The sequence below is a fragment of the Asparagus officinalis genome, chromosome 8, assembly GCF_001876935.1.
Source record: "Asparagus officinalis chromosome 8, Aspof.V1, whole genome shotgun sequence".
Classification (NCBI taxonomy): domain Eukaryota; kingdom Viridiplantae; phylum Streptophyta; class Magnoliopsida; order Asparagales; family Asparagaceae; genus Asparagus; species Asparagus officinalis.
The window spans coordinates 15,070,583-15,085,510 of NC_033801.1; the positions used below are offsets into that span (position 1 = coordinate 15,070,583).

The window sequence follows — 14,928 nt, forward strand, 5'->3', positions numbered from 1 at the left end:
GGTTGGTATGTACGCGATCTCTCTCTGCTGTTGGGCTTGATGTACTATAGCAATAATGCGAGGATCATCAAGTGGCCAGTGAGTATGTCCAAGGCTATGATCAATCATGACTAGTTCTTGTCCTCTCTGTAATAAAAATGAAAACAAATATTAGAATATAACAATGAATAAGTAATGTGTCTGTAAACTTATGAGTAAAAAATAGAGAATCATCACCGATGTAAACGATATGCTCTTTGAACGGTGGTGTAACTGATCATAGAGGACTTTATCTTATTGGTAACCAGCCCGGGAAGCATCGTGTATATACCTGCACATATAATTTTTAACTTATTAGTTTCTACCAAATCAATAAGACTATAATAATAAAAAATAAAGATAGAAATAGAAAATATTTTACCAATTAATTGCTATTTACTTGCTCTTGATGGACAACGAGACTTATTATGCCCTAATTGACCACATTGTCCACATCTTATTCGTGACGTTACTCCTTCCCGGCCTTGATCCATAGTACCTCTAATGCGCACAGAGTGATGTCGTCCCGCTTGTCTTTTGTGTTGTGGTGGTAATATATATGGTATATACAAATTCGGCCAATTACGAGTATCGTCGGAAGGATAAAAACTCTCTTTATAAGCCTTTCGATAATGATTTGTTGAATACCAAGCTGAACAATACCGATCATAAGGCAATCTAGCACCACCATCCTGACTGAAACTAGCCGCCAGAACATGTTTACATGATAGTTTTTATAATTGTGGTATACTATAAGTACAACTACACTCCTGGTCATAGAGATGGACGATGTAAGTACCATCACAATCTTTAACCTCCCATTCATTATCGTTGAATGGTTTAATTCTACATGTTTTTACAGCCACAATCCTTTTCTATAAAATTATCTCATTTTTTGGAGTGTACGTGTCCAATTTGCACCATCACTACGTCTTTTATTAAAGCATGTGTTCAATCTATAAAACGTCCTTGCAACTAAGGCTTGAATTGGCATAGCACGGCCACTCTTAAGTACGTCATTGAAACTTTCAAAGCAATTAGTTATCATCATACAATAGCGCACTTCACCATCTTTACATAATGCCCATCGATCTTCGTATTGCGGCTTCAAGTTTCGTTCAATCCAATTGTGTGCTTCAATTGATAGGGATTTAATTCTTCCTACGATGCTCATATACAAGTGGATCAGTGGCACACCTGGCTTGCCACAATAAATTCTGTAAATTGGCCTCTCCATGTTTTTTCTTAAAATTAGCTCTTATATGCCGCAAGCAATAGCAGTGATGATGTGGTGCACTCCACCCCTCGTGCAAGGCTATAAAATTCCTTTCATCCAGTCAGAAATAAAAGTAATAACTCTTAACTTTGAACAGTCGGAATGTATCTGTAAATACATTGGAAAAACCACTTCCAACTTGATGTATCCTCCACCTCCACAACTGCGAAAGCTATTAGAAATAACCCACTGTTTGCATCTACACCGGTCGCAACCAAGAGCACTCCTTTGTATTTGTCATATAAATGTGTTACATCGATGCTTAAGAGCGGACGACAAAAAGAGAACCCTTTGATAGCGGGCCCAAAATGCCCGGATATAGTTATTTTTTTCATATCATATACCCTTGTAATTATCTGTCCCGGAGTAAGATCAAGTTCCCGCCTAATTTCGGGCATCATTAGCTTCATGATATAAGCGGAAGTTGTTTTATGATCATTATTGACAGTTGGATTGCAACATGTATGAAGTCCGCAATAACTTGAGATTATAAATTGCCCATTAGATTTTTTCCTAACAGTCGCATTAAACTTCCATGGACACTTTGAATTTCTATCGTCTGCAGTACTTGTATTCTCTCATTGACCTTTCTCATTGAAGTAATACTTTACATGGTAGCTAGTTATATTGATTTTAATCGGCTTGAATTTGACCTGGTTCGTGATTGCCCATTCACGTATAACGAAAACTAAGCTTTCCTTATTCTCAAAAAGATCTCTTTTTTTGAAAGTGAAGTCGCCGGGTCGATCGAAATTAGGACCAAGCTCAATAAACTCAGCTTGTGAGGCATTTATCCACTAGTTATTTTCAAACTCTTCTGGTAACGGTTCTTCAGACTCTACATAATCGTTGTTTACGTAATATTCATCCATCCAACTTACGTCATCATTGGTCTCTCCAATTACACACTACATACTATCAAAACATTCCTCCTCTTTAACTACTTCATTATCATCATCGGCATCTACGTCCTCATCCTCTTCTATTATAGAACCAACCGGTAAATTAACTGAAACATGACCCGACACGTTGTGGAACATGTCACTTGACATTGCACCAGAGTCATTTTTTAAGTGCAAGGTACTTTGAGATAACAAGATTTGATTTTCAAACATGCGGAGAACTCTCCGTAAGCATATGAAACTTCGGCAACCCCATACATTGGAATATTTTTAATGAACAACTCGATTGAGATTTGTTTTTTCGCAAGTCCGATCATGTCATTCAATTCTTCATCATTGGTGATCTTTACAACAATTGTTCTATTTTTATTTATTGGACAATTACAGAAAATCTTAATGGCATTTTCGGCATCATTAATTCCAGGAACTCTGTATACTTGCTCCATCATACTATCGGAATTGTAATTTCTAGATAACATGAACATTTTTCTAGAGCCTCCATATATAGGTATATTATTCATTCCAACACTCAGTTTTCTATTGAATAAGCAAATAATTGGTATTCCATTCGTCATTTTAACTGAAGAATTAAAATTCATCATATATAAATTAGATTTCTTTTCCATATTGATAATCATAATTAAAATATTTTCTCTAGATATAAAATATTAACTAAGCAATATCGAGAAATTTATGAAAACATAAGAAATTTATATTTTGATGAACTTTCGGATCTCGTCGGCGTCAGATAGAATAGATGGCGTCGGCGTCGGATTTGAGGGAGGAAGAGGTGAGTTGGGTTTGGGGGAGAGAGAGATCGGGTTTGGGAGAGATGGAGGGGTCGGATTTTGGAGAGGTGAAGATCAGGTTTGGGAGGGAGATGGGTTTGGGAGAGGTTGAGTTCAGGTTTGAGAGAGAGGGAGACCGAGAGAGAGAGAGATCGGGAGAGAGAGAGTGAGTGAGAGAGAATGAGGCTGTGCCCTAATTTGGGGCACAACTGGGCTTTATATAGCCCGATAATTCTACGGGACTACTAGTCCCGTAGATTTGTCGGGTACTTATTTGTTCTGCCCAGCAAACCCACAGGACTAGTAGTCACGTGAGTTTGCTGAGCAGAACAAATGAGTGCCCAAAACATATGAGACTACTAGTCCCGTCTGATCTGAGCTAGGCGTTTTTTAAAATCGACATCTTTTTGATCTGTTGGCAAAAAAAATACCGATTTTGCTAAATAATTAGCAAAATGGTCGATTTTGCTAATTATTTAGCAAAATCGGTCTTTTTAAAAAAATTTCTCATGCACAAATTGCTCACCAATTGATTAACTAGAAATTATGTTGGCTCAAAGTTAAAAAAAAACGATGACAAAGCTGATATTTGAAGAAAATTTCACAAGTCACAATCTTCTCATTAATTGCAATGGGTAAAATAAAAATAAAAAGATAAATGTAATAAATAAATAAATAAAGCCATTAAAATAAAAAATTTGAAAATATTTTTGTTAACCACATGAGAGAGTCCCCTATGTCTATCTAAGCATCAAATGCTAACAAAATCTCGAGCTAGAGCAAACAATATGTTTACTAATGTGGAACATTGACAACTGAATGGCTCTATTTTTATCCACCGGAGAAGATGGATCTTTCGACACTTATCAACCTACATCTCGACAAGTTCAAAAAAGATACAAGGAAAAGTCTGAACAATCGATTCAATTGATTAAATCCACTTTATTTGTCTCTAGAACAAATAGAAAGAAGAAATTTGTAGCATCTACTTCTTTTTAGTAATTAATGGTCAGAAAGGCTCAACACTTCAAGACAAGATGAATAAGCAATACTTTTTCAAAAGAGATATAATGTACAATTTCTTCAAAGATACATTGAAAAATGGCTTGAACTTCCTATGCCAAAGAGGCCACTAGAAGTTAGACAAGATGATGATCTCAAGTATTGTCTATATCACATATTGATAAGTCACTCAATTGAAGATCGCTACGTCTTTAAAGGTTGTGTCGAGAAGCAACTCAAAGTGGGAGAAATCAATATCTCAAAGTCTGCTCTCATAAGCTCTGATGAAGAACAAACAAATCAAATGGAAATATCTGTCAATCCCCTCTAGGGACATGAAAGTTCATAAGCAAATCAAATCCTATACTCCTTGAGTGCAAGAGTTTAAACTACAACTCGCAATACTCCTTTGGTGCATGAGTATAAATTGCGACTCGCAACACTCCTTCGGTGCATGAGTATAAACCGTAAACTTATTTTATTTGGTACATGAGATAAAAAATTTACTCTTATCTCTCAGAATATTCAAATTCTGTGCTCTGTAGTTACATGAGCTAAAACCACAAATTTCAAAATTAAAGAAATAAAGTCATACGCTTTTTGGCTGCAAGAGCCCAAATTAGGACCAGAAAATCTTCAAATTCAAATTAAGCGTCACACTCTTTAGGTGGAAGAGTGCAAACCTACATATACTCCAAGGGTACATGAATATAAACTGTAAACCCCTTACAAAAAAATGGTGGACGATGTGGGTCTCTTAGAGAACCACGGGTAAAAAATGAGTTACCGACGGACTTGATAAAAACTCGAAAGGGCTTAGGGGTAAAGCTGTCAAAAATCTCGGTTGCGGTAATACCCCCACAGGTAAAAATAGGATCCCCATTGTTATAGGAAAATCTGAAAGGACTTATAGGCAAAACCACGTAGGAGAACTAGCTATAGTGAGAGCAATGCTAGTGGCGGTCGTTGTTTACTTGCGCTGTGATTGCTAGTATTGCTCCTAAAGTAAAAACCCTAAAAAAAAAGAGGCACCTACCTAGAAAATTTCAAAAACGTTAGTCACATGATGAGGTCACTCATGGTATCAACAAAATGGTCCTTCAGTGCAGCAGACTACTGATAACTTAAAAATCGAAATCAAACTAGGTCACATAATGAGGTGTTCCTGGTATCACCAAAATGGTAGTGCAATATGCTACCGATGACTCAAAAAACAATATCCCTTAAATGCCCTATGAAGAGTTTGATGTGGTATCAGCCAAAACAATATTTCAATGTAGCGACAAACTAGGGGCTCAAATAAATTCATCCACCAAATTGTCCATCACCCCATGAAGAGTTCGTTGCTGGTATCATCCAAAATGATATTTCAGCGTAATAACAAACTGAGGGCTCAAATAAATTCATCCACCAATTTTTCCATTGCCCAATGAAGAGTTTGACGTTGATATCACTCAAAACGATAGTTCAGCTTAGCAACAAGCTGAGGGCATAAAAAAGGTGGAGGATGTGGGTCTCCCCGAAAGCCATGGGTAAAAAATGAGCCACTGAAGGACCCAGTGAAAACTCAAAAGAACCTAAGGGTAAAATTGTCAAAAAAAACCATGCTATGGTATACCCTTGCTATAGGAAAATCCAAAAGGACATATAGGCAAAACCGCATAGGGGAACTAACTATGGTGAAAGCCTAAAAAAATAGAGGCACCTAGTTGGGAAAATTCCAAAACCCTAGAGTCTAGTAATAAAAGTCAATTCCGATCTTATGTCTTCATGTTTCAGTTTATTGACAACTAAGGACTCAAAAAAAAAAAAAAATCACTACGAAGAGCTTTGCTACGAATATCACCAAATGATATTTTAGTTGTAACATCAACTGAAGGCTTCAATGGTTATTCAAATTAGAATCTTCATTGTCTTATGTGTATAATGACAAGTGGAGTTGAAGTGACTATCTAGAGACCCAATCCATAATCTCAGGGTTCAACTCTTCGCCACCCAAATACGCGTGCATTTACTACAATCCTATTATCCACATGAAGTCCTCAATAATATAGCAAAGCTACTGGTCCATGGAAGAGAGTACAAGCGAGCTTTATAAGGAAATTCATATAGAAGCTACAAATCTAACAGAGTCACAGATCAACCCAAAGTGCAAGTACAACACAATAAAACCAAATCAAAATTGTCCGTGAAGTCCGTAAACTAAAAGATAAACTCACTCAAAATCAAGTTGGTCAAAATCCAAATGAAATCCAAACAAATGACTGAAATGTCGTTAAACTAAGATTAAAATCAAATGACCAGAATTTTATTATACTAAAATTCAAATTCAAATCCAAATCAAATCCAAATCAAATGACCGAAATGTCGTGAAACTATAATCCAAATCAAAATGACCGAAATGTTGTGAAACTAAAATCCAAATCAAATACAAATTAAATGACTGAGATGTCATTATATGGAAATTCAAGGTAAAAAGGACTGAAATGTCATTTAAAGTAAAACCAAATCCAAATCAAATCGACCTCCATGTCACTTAACTAGACTGCAAATCAAATCAAACGCAAATCAACATCCATCTCTATATATCCAAGCTGGAACCATGTTTTAAGCTTCTTTTCGAACTAGGGGTAAGCCCCTGGTTAAGCCATGTAAATTTATATTATTTTTAATGATATATACATATTTCCTGCTCCAAATCGTTTGGTGATATATTGACTCCTAATCGAAGGTGCCTCCTTACAGAGGGTAATTAAGAGTAGACTCATGAGCCTACTGGAACTTCTGGATGCCTAAAAAAGAAAACCTATCTTAAGGCTGAATTTGTAGATCTAAATTATCTATCTTCATTAGATGCTCTTATATGCATCCAAGTTGAGGGAGACAATTTTAATCGTGCACACACTAGGATTTGAACATATGCATATGCAAGTTAGAAGCATTTCAAGAATGTTGTACGAGAAAAAGAAGTCAGTTGGCAAAGTCCTTACACATTCTGCATTCATTTACAAGGACAACAAGGTAAACACAACTCAACAATAACAATAACAGACAAAACATCAACAAAAACAAACCTTTTATCCAAATCTATGAGGTCATTTACTAAAGTTTTCTCTCTGTTCAGCTTTATATGTCCTCTGTTACTTGTACATGACATAGATGTATGTATGTGTAACACAACTCAACAATAACAAGAACAGACAAAACATCAACAAACGCAAACCTTTTCTCCAAATCTATGGGGTCATTTGTTAAAATTTTCTCTCTGTTCAGCTTTATATGTCCTCTATTACTTGTACAATGACATATATGTAAGTATGTGTACAGACACACATACACAAGAAGTGTCACTAGGAATTATTTTCTAGGATTATTCGATTATTATTATTTGATTTTTCTGACATGATTCTCTGTTATATTATCTCATCAAGTATGCAGTCCTATTTCCTTTTTTTCCTATGACCCATTTTTGGGCATGAAAGTTAGTATGTTACTGCCTGTTTTCATATTTTAATCACGCGCGAATGATTATACCCAGCTCCATTCCGAATAGAATAAATATTTAATTACATGAAAGGTCCGGCTACTATTATAATTTAATGATTCACAAAACATTCAGGCGGGTTTATCAGGAATCAATCTTGGGAAGTTTCTTATCAAACGTGTGGTTGAGCTGTTACGAAGAGAAATGCCAGATATCACGGTAAGTTTTAATTTATTCAGAAATGTAATGCTGTGTTGTTCTTTCCTCATAGTTACTAGTTAGTGGCTAACAAGCTTGATATAGACAACAGAAGGTTTAAAGAAGAGATTCCTTGAAAGCAAAATGTCAGAATTGGCATGACTTTTCCTTTTGTATCCTAGTTTTTATTTGTCTGATTTTAATAGAATAGTTTGTTTTTTTGTCATTTATTTGATGATATTGTATGTTTTTTACAGTAATACAATAGTTTCTATAGGTCTTTGCAACTCTTAGTCCTATTCCTGGATTTATGCAATGGCTTCTCTCTAAGTTGGCTTCCCAACTGAAGCTTGCAAAACTGGAGTCAGATTCTGCTGGAGACTTGTCAAAGAAGGAATCTTGTTCTACCTTTAAAGAGAACATCCTTCTTCAAGAAGAAGAAAAAGCGATACTCGATGCTACAAAGTATGTTGCTTATATTGTCAGGAGTAACTTTTACATACATATAAATATCACCCATTACCAATTTACCATTGTCGATAGACTTGATAAAGTTCTTGGAATTGTTTCTATGAAGTACCTAAAGTGTACGCTCCCAAAGAATCTCAAATCATCTTGTGTATTGGTCATCATAAATCAATGTCATAAATGAACAACTTGCAATGACTTTGTGTTGACGCTTGTTCTAAAGCATGTTACATTTAAGTTGATGTAAACTTTTTGAGTAGCTACTATTCTTAACTTTATATTCACATACATAATTGGTTGTTGCATAAGATCTTCTTGGTAACTGGAAGGAATGAAACATCTAATATTTGAAGAATACATTGATCTTCTTAAAGATGCAACCTGTGATGTGACTTTTTTTATCATTTCCTCCTGGTTTGCTGCTAAAGATGATTCCTTGTTCATTTGTGCTAATGATAGGATTCACGATGTTGATAATTAATTTTCAAACAACCAACCAACTGAAGCTGAAGTTTGTTATCTGTTGTAGATTGTAAGATCTATTTAGGACAAAGATTACTCCGTCTTCTGCCTATTTGGGGATTAAGTCTAGGTCTGAAATTTACAATAGGATGAGAAGTCATCTGGGAGCCTGTAAGTAGTTTTAGATCAACCTACTGTAGAGAAGAGGCAAATAGTTGCATGTTGCAGATTATATGGCCTATTTATGAATAAACAGGAACTGGTAGATGACTACATTAGTCCAGTTCTATTCAGTTATATATAAGGTAGGTCTGAAACAAGAAATATAAACGGTTCGATGATCTTTGAATGAGATGTATGAAAGCTAGTTTCTTGAAGTTTTGTTGGTCATTTCAAGAGGCCTCAGCTATTTGGGAATTTGCTTTAGTTCAGCTTCTTCAATCATGTTGCCCTTTGAAGATGTAAGTAGTTCCCTTGAGAAAATATTATCATGTTCTCTTCCCTCTTGGATCTATTGTTGTCTAAAGAGATTTGAGTGATTCACTTCTTGTTGCTTTTTTCACAAGCTTAAACTGCGTGACAAATAAGGTGGATTACCTTCCAAACATAATTAACCAAATCAACAGCATTTGAATTTATATCATGATTATATCGTAGAGTACTTGCTTTTATCTTTGATTTCATATATTTATCTTGATATATATCATGCTAAAAGGTATCCTCTCACAGGGCTGGTGGAGAAAGTGCCACAGAGGTTCTGCATGATTTGCTAATTTCAACCAACAGAGAGTGGACCAAGTCTAATCAATTATTGACTGCACTTCAGCCACTTCTTATGCGCTTATGTGCTAGGTACGTCAGCAGTAGACATCCTATACAGAGAGAATTCTTTCATATGCCTTGAGGACAACAAATTAGAGGTCTTGTCAACTTGTAGAAGAAAAAGAGAAAATCAGACTGACCTTTTGTGTTTCCTTGATCAATATTTGGTACTTTACCCTCCGCGCATCTTTTTTTCTTTATGAAGTGATCATAAATATAATGTTATTTAAGCTTATTTCAAGACAGATGTGTGGGATTCCAATGTAGGTTTTTGGAAGAGATATCTGATCCATAATTTTGTTGATCATGAAATATAATTTTTAGAATTAAATATTTAAGAGTTAATGGTTTCTTTCTTCTGTCATATTACTATTTTTGTCAACTAAGCTTTGACAGCTGATTAAAATCTCAAATTGAAGATCTTTGACTTTCAAACAAAGCATGTATATGAATATGATGAGCATTTCCCCAAGTTTCTGGAGTCGACTACATAAATCCTTTCTCCTAATTATGTAAATTTCTTTCACTGTGAACTGGCTGTAGAATCAAAAAGTTGTGAGCATCAAAAGAGTATTTGATATGACTCGAGTATATAGGATAGTCTCTAATTTTCTGCTGATCAAGAATTTAACTGTATTATATATTAATCGGTTGGAAAAGAGTATCCTTCCTTCTGGTGCCAGTTCAACTGGTTTATATTTGTATCCATGCATCGTAACTGGCAACTCATGGTTGTAATAATTTTTTATTTTTTGGAGAATATATAGGTACGTACTTAAAGAAAAGAAACGCGGGAAAGCTCTTGACGCAGTTGCAAATTTCCATCTACAAAACGGAGCTGTAAGGGTTATCATCATTTTTTTATTGAAAATAGCAACTTAGACATTAATACTCTCAGATCTGAGAGACTTTTACAATTGTCCATAAGTGTTGTGCCTTTCCCATGAATCTTCGTCTTTTATTTGCATTTAACTAGATATTGATACTTTGACCAAGCTTCCTTGGACTTTTTTTATTACACTAGTATAAGATGCAAAATGTACTATGATCTGTATTTCCATTCTGGGTGTATGAACTGATGATTCATCATCTCCTAGACATTTACTCCATAATCTGGATGAATTTGTATGGTAAAGCATGAAGTATGTGTAATAATTATGAATCTGCATGTTACCAAAATTATAGAAATTAACAAATGATAAAGAGTATACTCCTAGTCTGAAGATATATATGCTCTTGAAGTTAGTAAAAGTTCAAGCGTTGAAGAGAAACTTCGTGCTGTCATGTTATACAAGAATATACGATAACAATGAGGTTAACTAGTGATCAAATAATGAATCATGTAGCCGCAAATTTTTATTTATTGTGGAGTTCTGTCAAGCTTCTGATATCATTAAGATAAAGATGTTTCGGATAATGTTCTAGGTTCTCAATGTTAGTTTCATCCGGCAAAGTGGATTTGCAATATGTTTATCCAATGCAGTGAGGTTTCATGATCTTCCAGCCATTTACTTGCTGCAGAAACTAAAAATTCAAAGAAAAAACTAAAGGTCAGCTTCTTCTGCCAGCAACAACCATAATATCCGGCATTGGGTGTGGCTCTGGAGACTGACACCACAACAATTTGGAATCTAGCCTACCAGTTAATGTGGGCATCTTTACACCCTTTATGAAAGTTGGTGGCTTCTAATGTACTTCTCTTGTTATTTTATGGTCTAGGTGGAAGATAAGTCGAGCAATGGGTGTGATATTAGGGTTGTATATAACATGGTGGGTAGTATAAACATATCAGAAGCATCATGAGACCGGGCCATTGTTTTGAATGAGGATCTCTTGTGCAAAAACAAACGACACTCAGCTAAGAATTTCTCTTTTTTTCCTGCTCGGCCCTTTCCCCAAATTTAAACTGGTAGTATATTATCCTTGTAACCATCAAATATCCATAGCATGTTGAAATGATAATATAGATACATCGTGTTGATTGGTGGGTAGATATGTTCGAGCTTATGTCCTCAGAACTTGTTCGAGGAACTTAAAATTCATCTTGAAGCACCATATGAAGATATCTCTGTTAACAGCTACAGATCTTCGGGAGCTTTCGGATAAGTGTGGGAGGGGTTAAGCAGTTATGTTATTACATAGAAAAGACATTCCTCACCACAAAGTTTCTTCATTCTTTTATAATTTAGTGAACCCCAGACTTTTTTGGCTAATTTTTCCTTGAAAGAAATGAATAGCAATGGAAATTATTTGCTGGCCCCTCTAAGTTTAATGTTCTTGCTAATACGTTAAGTTCATTTCATTATGTTTGTGTTTATTGTCCCCTTCTATTAACCTGTAACTATATGTCTGTATGTACTCTTTCTTTATAAGGCTACATGTAGTAATCCATGTAATAGCATTTGATGTGTAAATGTTTTTCTCAAATCAAACGTGTAGATGGTTGAGAGATTGAACTGGATGGGAGATAATTCGGAAAAAGGCATCCAGCAGAGTGGAGGTATCATGGTAAATTATGTTTACCGGTATGTGTTTTTTACAGTTCGTTTTTCCATAATGATTTTCCTTATTTTATAGGTATGTCATATTCTAACATCCATAAAATTTCAGGTTAGATGAGATCGAAGAAAATGCTCAATCATATTTCAGCACGGGTCATATCAACGCTTCAAGCAAAATTCATCAGTATTTAAGGTGACATGTTAAGAAAGTGACAATATTGCTGAACGAGATTGTTCTTTTAGAATAATAGGGCATATCTCATGGTCTGAAGAGTACATAGTTCTTATTTCCGAGCATTCAGGAACTCAAAATCTTTTAGGAACAGAGATCCCACTATTCGTTACTAATAACGCCCATCAATTAGGAAATTCGGCATAAAAGGCAGTGGCGCATGTTTGTTGTTTCTTTTTGTGCTCTGGTTTGAACGAAGCACTATGTATAGTCTCTCTTGCCCCTTTGTTACCGTGGCCATTTCCTGGTTTTTATTCGACACCAGTTAGAAGGTTTTCTACAGGGTTAATTGCAGACAGACCCCCTTTTGGGGGCGTTTGGTTGGAGTTTTTTGATCCCGAAAGCCTGATACTGTGTCAGGTTTTCGGGCAAGAGGCGTTTTTGCCCGAAAATCTGATACGGATGGGAGAGGGTGTCAGGCTTTCGGGTCTTTTCACACCCAAAAACAACAAACCAAACGCGCCCTTACTTTCTCGCCATTGTGGAAAGACGCTATAATTCTACTGTTGTTGTAGGTATACCTGCTGAATGATTTTTGACTCTTTTAACCCTCAGAGAAATAGAATTTTGTTTTAGATAAATAGATCTCTTGAGGGCAAAAGATTAAAAAAAAGGTTGCTACGGTCTATCTGCACTTGGGCGAAAGTACAAGGGGTCTTTCCGCAACAGTTGAACTACAGGGCTGGGGTCTATCCTCAATTTACTTTTTTTTATATTTGTGTTCGTTGTCATCTATAATTTGAAAATTTCTCTTAATGTTAACGGCTTTCAATTAAAGGACAAATTTTTAAAACAAACCCTTTTTGAAAATTATTTTTAAAAAACGACTGTTTCAATTCCAAATATCAAAACCGACCTAGTTTTAGCATCAGGACTGAAACTGGGTCGGTTTTGGCGAAAAAAGTTTTCAAACTTCACGGGAGTTGAACTCCCGTGAAGTTTTGTTATGCAAAAAACTTCGCGGGAGTTCTACTCCCATGAAGCTTGGGAACTTTTTAGGCTGAAACTGGATCGGTTTTAGTAATTAAAGTTGAAACATGTCGTTTTTGGGGAATATTTTTGCAAAAGGGTTGGTTTTTAAAATTTGTCCTTCAATTAAATTGTAGTCACTTTACTTAGGTTGACAATAATAACTATTTTCCCATTTCAATTCAGTCTTGTTTTCTTCCTCCTCCACCATAGCTCCTTTATTCTGAAGGGCCCGAATCACATTCTCAGTTTATTATCTCGAGAAAGGAAATACAAAAATATTAACTAAAAATAAAATCAGGCCTCTACTGAAGTTCTGAATCCTGATTACATCCGCACGCGACTGTGGCGTTCTGTGCCCTTCATGGGGACTAGGAGGGGGCATTTTTGGTTTCTTAGTTGGCCATGTAGTGGCTTAGAACTCCTCGTCGCGTGCAGAGAGCTCTGATAGGATTTTTAATTTGGGGCTTCTCGTCCTTCTTCATTCAAATTGGTTTTATTTTGCAAATATTAGATTGGTGGTTATGAATTGTAGGAGTGGGCTGATAAGCCTATGGGTGTTGTGGGGATCCAATTGCTCAACTTTTGACAGAAGAATCATTGGTTTGAGGAATAATTTTGACGTTAAGGATGAGTTAATTGAAAGATGTGAGACTAAGAATTACATGACATTTCACGTAGTGGTTACCAGAGAAATTTGGCCTGCAAACTTTTTTGGGCCTCTTTCAAGTTTAAATATTTTGCACTAAATTAATATCAATCTGATCATCAGGTGCTATTTTTAATAGAGATCTTGTAATTTAGCCGATAAATGCTAGAAGGCATTTGAAGTTGCATGAACTTGGAATTAATTTTCTACGTCTAAATGCATATGCGGGTTCCACTTGGTTTCCTCTACGGTCAGATATAACCGAATGTATTTAAAACAACTCATTTGTCAAATGTTGGATTTGCACCGAAAGAGAAGAACTTGGTTTATTTTTAAATTGGCATAATATTCCGCTGTTAAGAGGAATGTATGTATTAGTCACCTAATTTCAATCGACCTAGTACCTTTGAGGGTATAATTGCACATTATATCATTTATTTGACAGGCTCTTTAACAAAAAATGGGTTATTTGCATATATATATATATATACATAAATCATGGGTATTTGCAAAAATACCCACTAAACTCGGTGTTTACAAACTACTCGTTAAATCATCAATTTAGTAAACCTTTATCCTTAAGAGTAAATAATCATCAGCTTTGATAAGCTAATTCATAATCATAACGTACAAATTATCAACAAAGTAGTCAAACTTTTAACACCAAGTTGATAATTTGTTGATTTTAAGGATATTTTTTTACGAAGTTGATGATTCGAGGGGCAGTTTTGCAAATACTAAGATTTAATGTTTATTTTGGCAATACCTGTGATTTAAAGGGTGTATATGCAAATAACACAAGAAAATAAGGCGCGCCCTCTTCTCGGACCCCAGTAGCCAAAATTAGAAACTCGGTTAATAAATTAATAAACCAAACTTCCGACCGCACTAATTAACTAATGAGGAATCAACTAATGGACGGTACGTGTTTACGTTGATCTAATTCCCGACCGCACTAATTAAACTCTCCCCTCTCGTTGCCACGTCATCATCATCCTCAAATTTACCCGGAGCTTCGCATTCAAAATTTCCTCCCAAGTTTCCTCCCTCATTTCGATCAGATCCAAATCCAACATCAACAGATCTCCATTCTCTTCGCTTAGAGAGCCATGGAGGCCATGGAGGAGCTCATCAAGCTCTCAGAATCCATGCTTCAG

At 35.6% G+C, this 14,928-nt stretch overlaps 1 protein-coding gene and 1 pseudogene across 1 annotated transcript in view; both read left to right on the forward strand.

Annotated features, from left to right (window-relative positions):
* The window catches only part of LOC109822213 (malonyl-CoA decarboxylase, mitochondrial), a 20,615-nt gene extending 8,290 nt beyond the window's left edge, over window positions 1-12,325 (forward strand). Inside the window, exons 9-14 of the mRNA XM_020388384.1 lie at window positions 7,606-7,689; window positions 7,946-8,133; window positions 9,328-9,450; window positions 10,188-10,260; window positions 11,860-11,945; window positions 12,031-12,325. Coding sequence (XP_020243973.1) covers window positions 7,606-7,689; window positions 7,946-8,133; window positions 9,328-9,450; window positions 10,188-10,260; window positions 11,860-11,945; window positions 12,031-12,118 — 642 coding nt within the window. The 3' untranslated portion in view covers window positions 12,119-12,325. The remainder of the gene's footprint in view (window positions 1-7,605; window positions 7,690-7,945; window positions 8,134-9,327; window positions 9,451-10,187; window positions 10,261-11,859; window positions 11,946-12,030) is intronic.
* Window positions 14,736-14,928, forward strand: part of LOC109822093 — a 17,726-nt pseudogene continuing 17,533 nt past the window's right edge.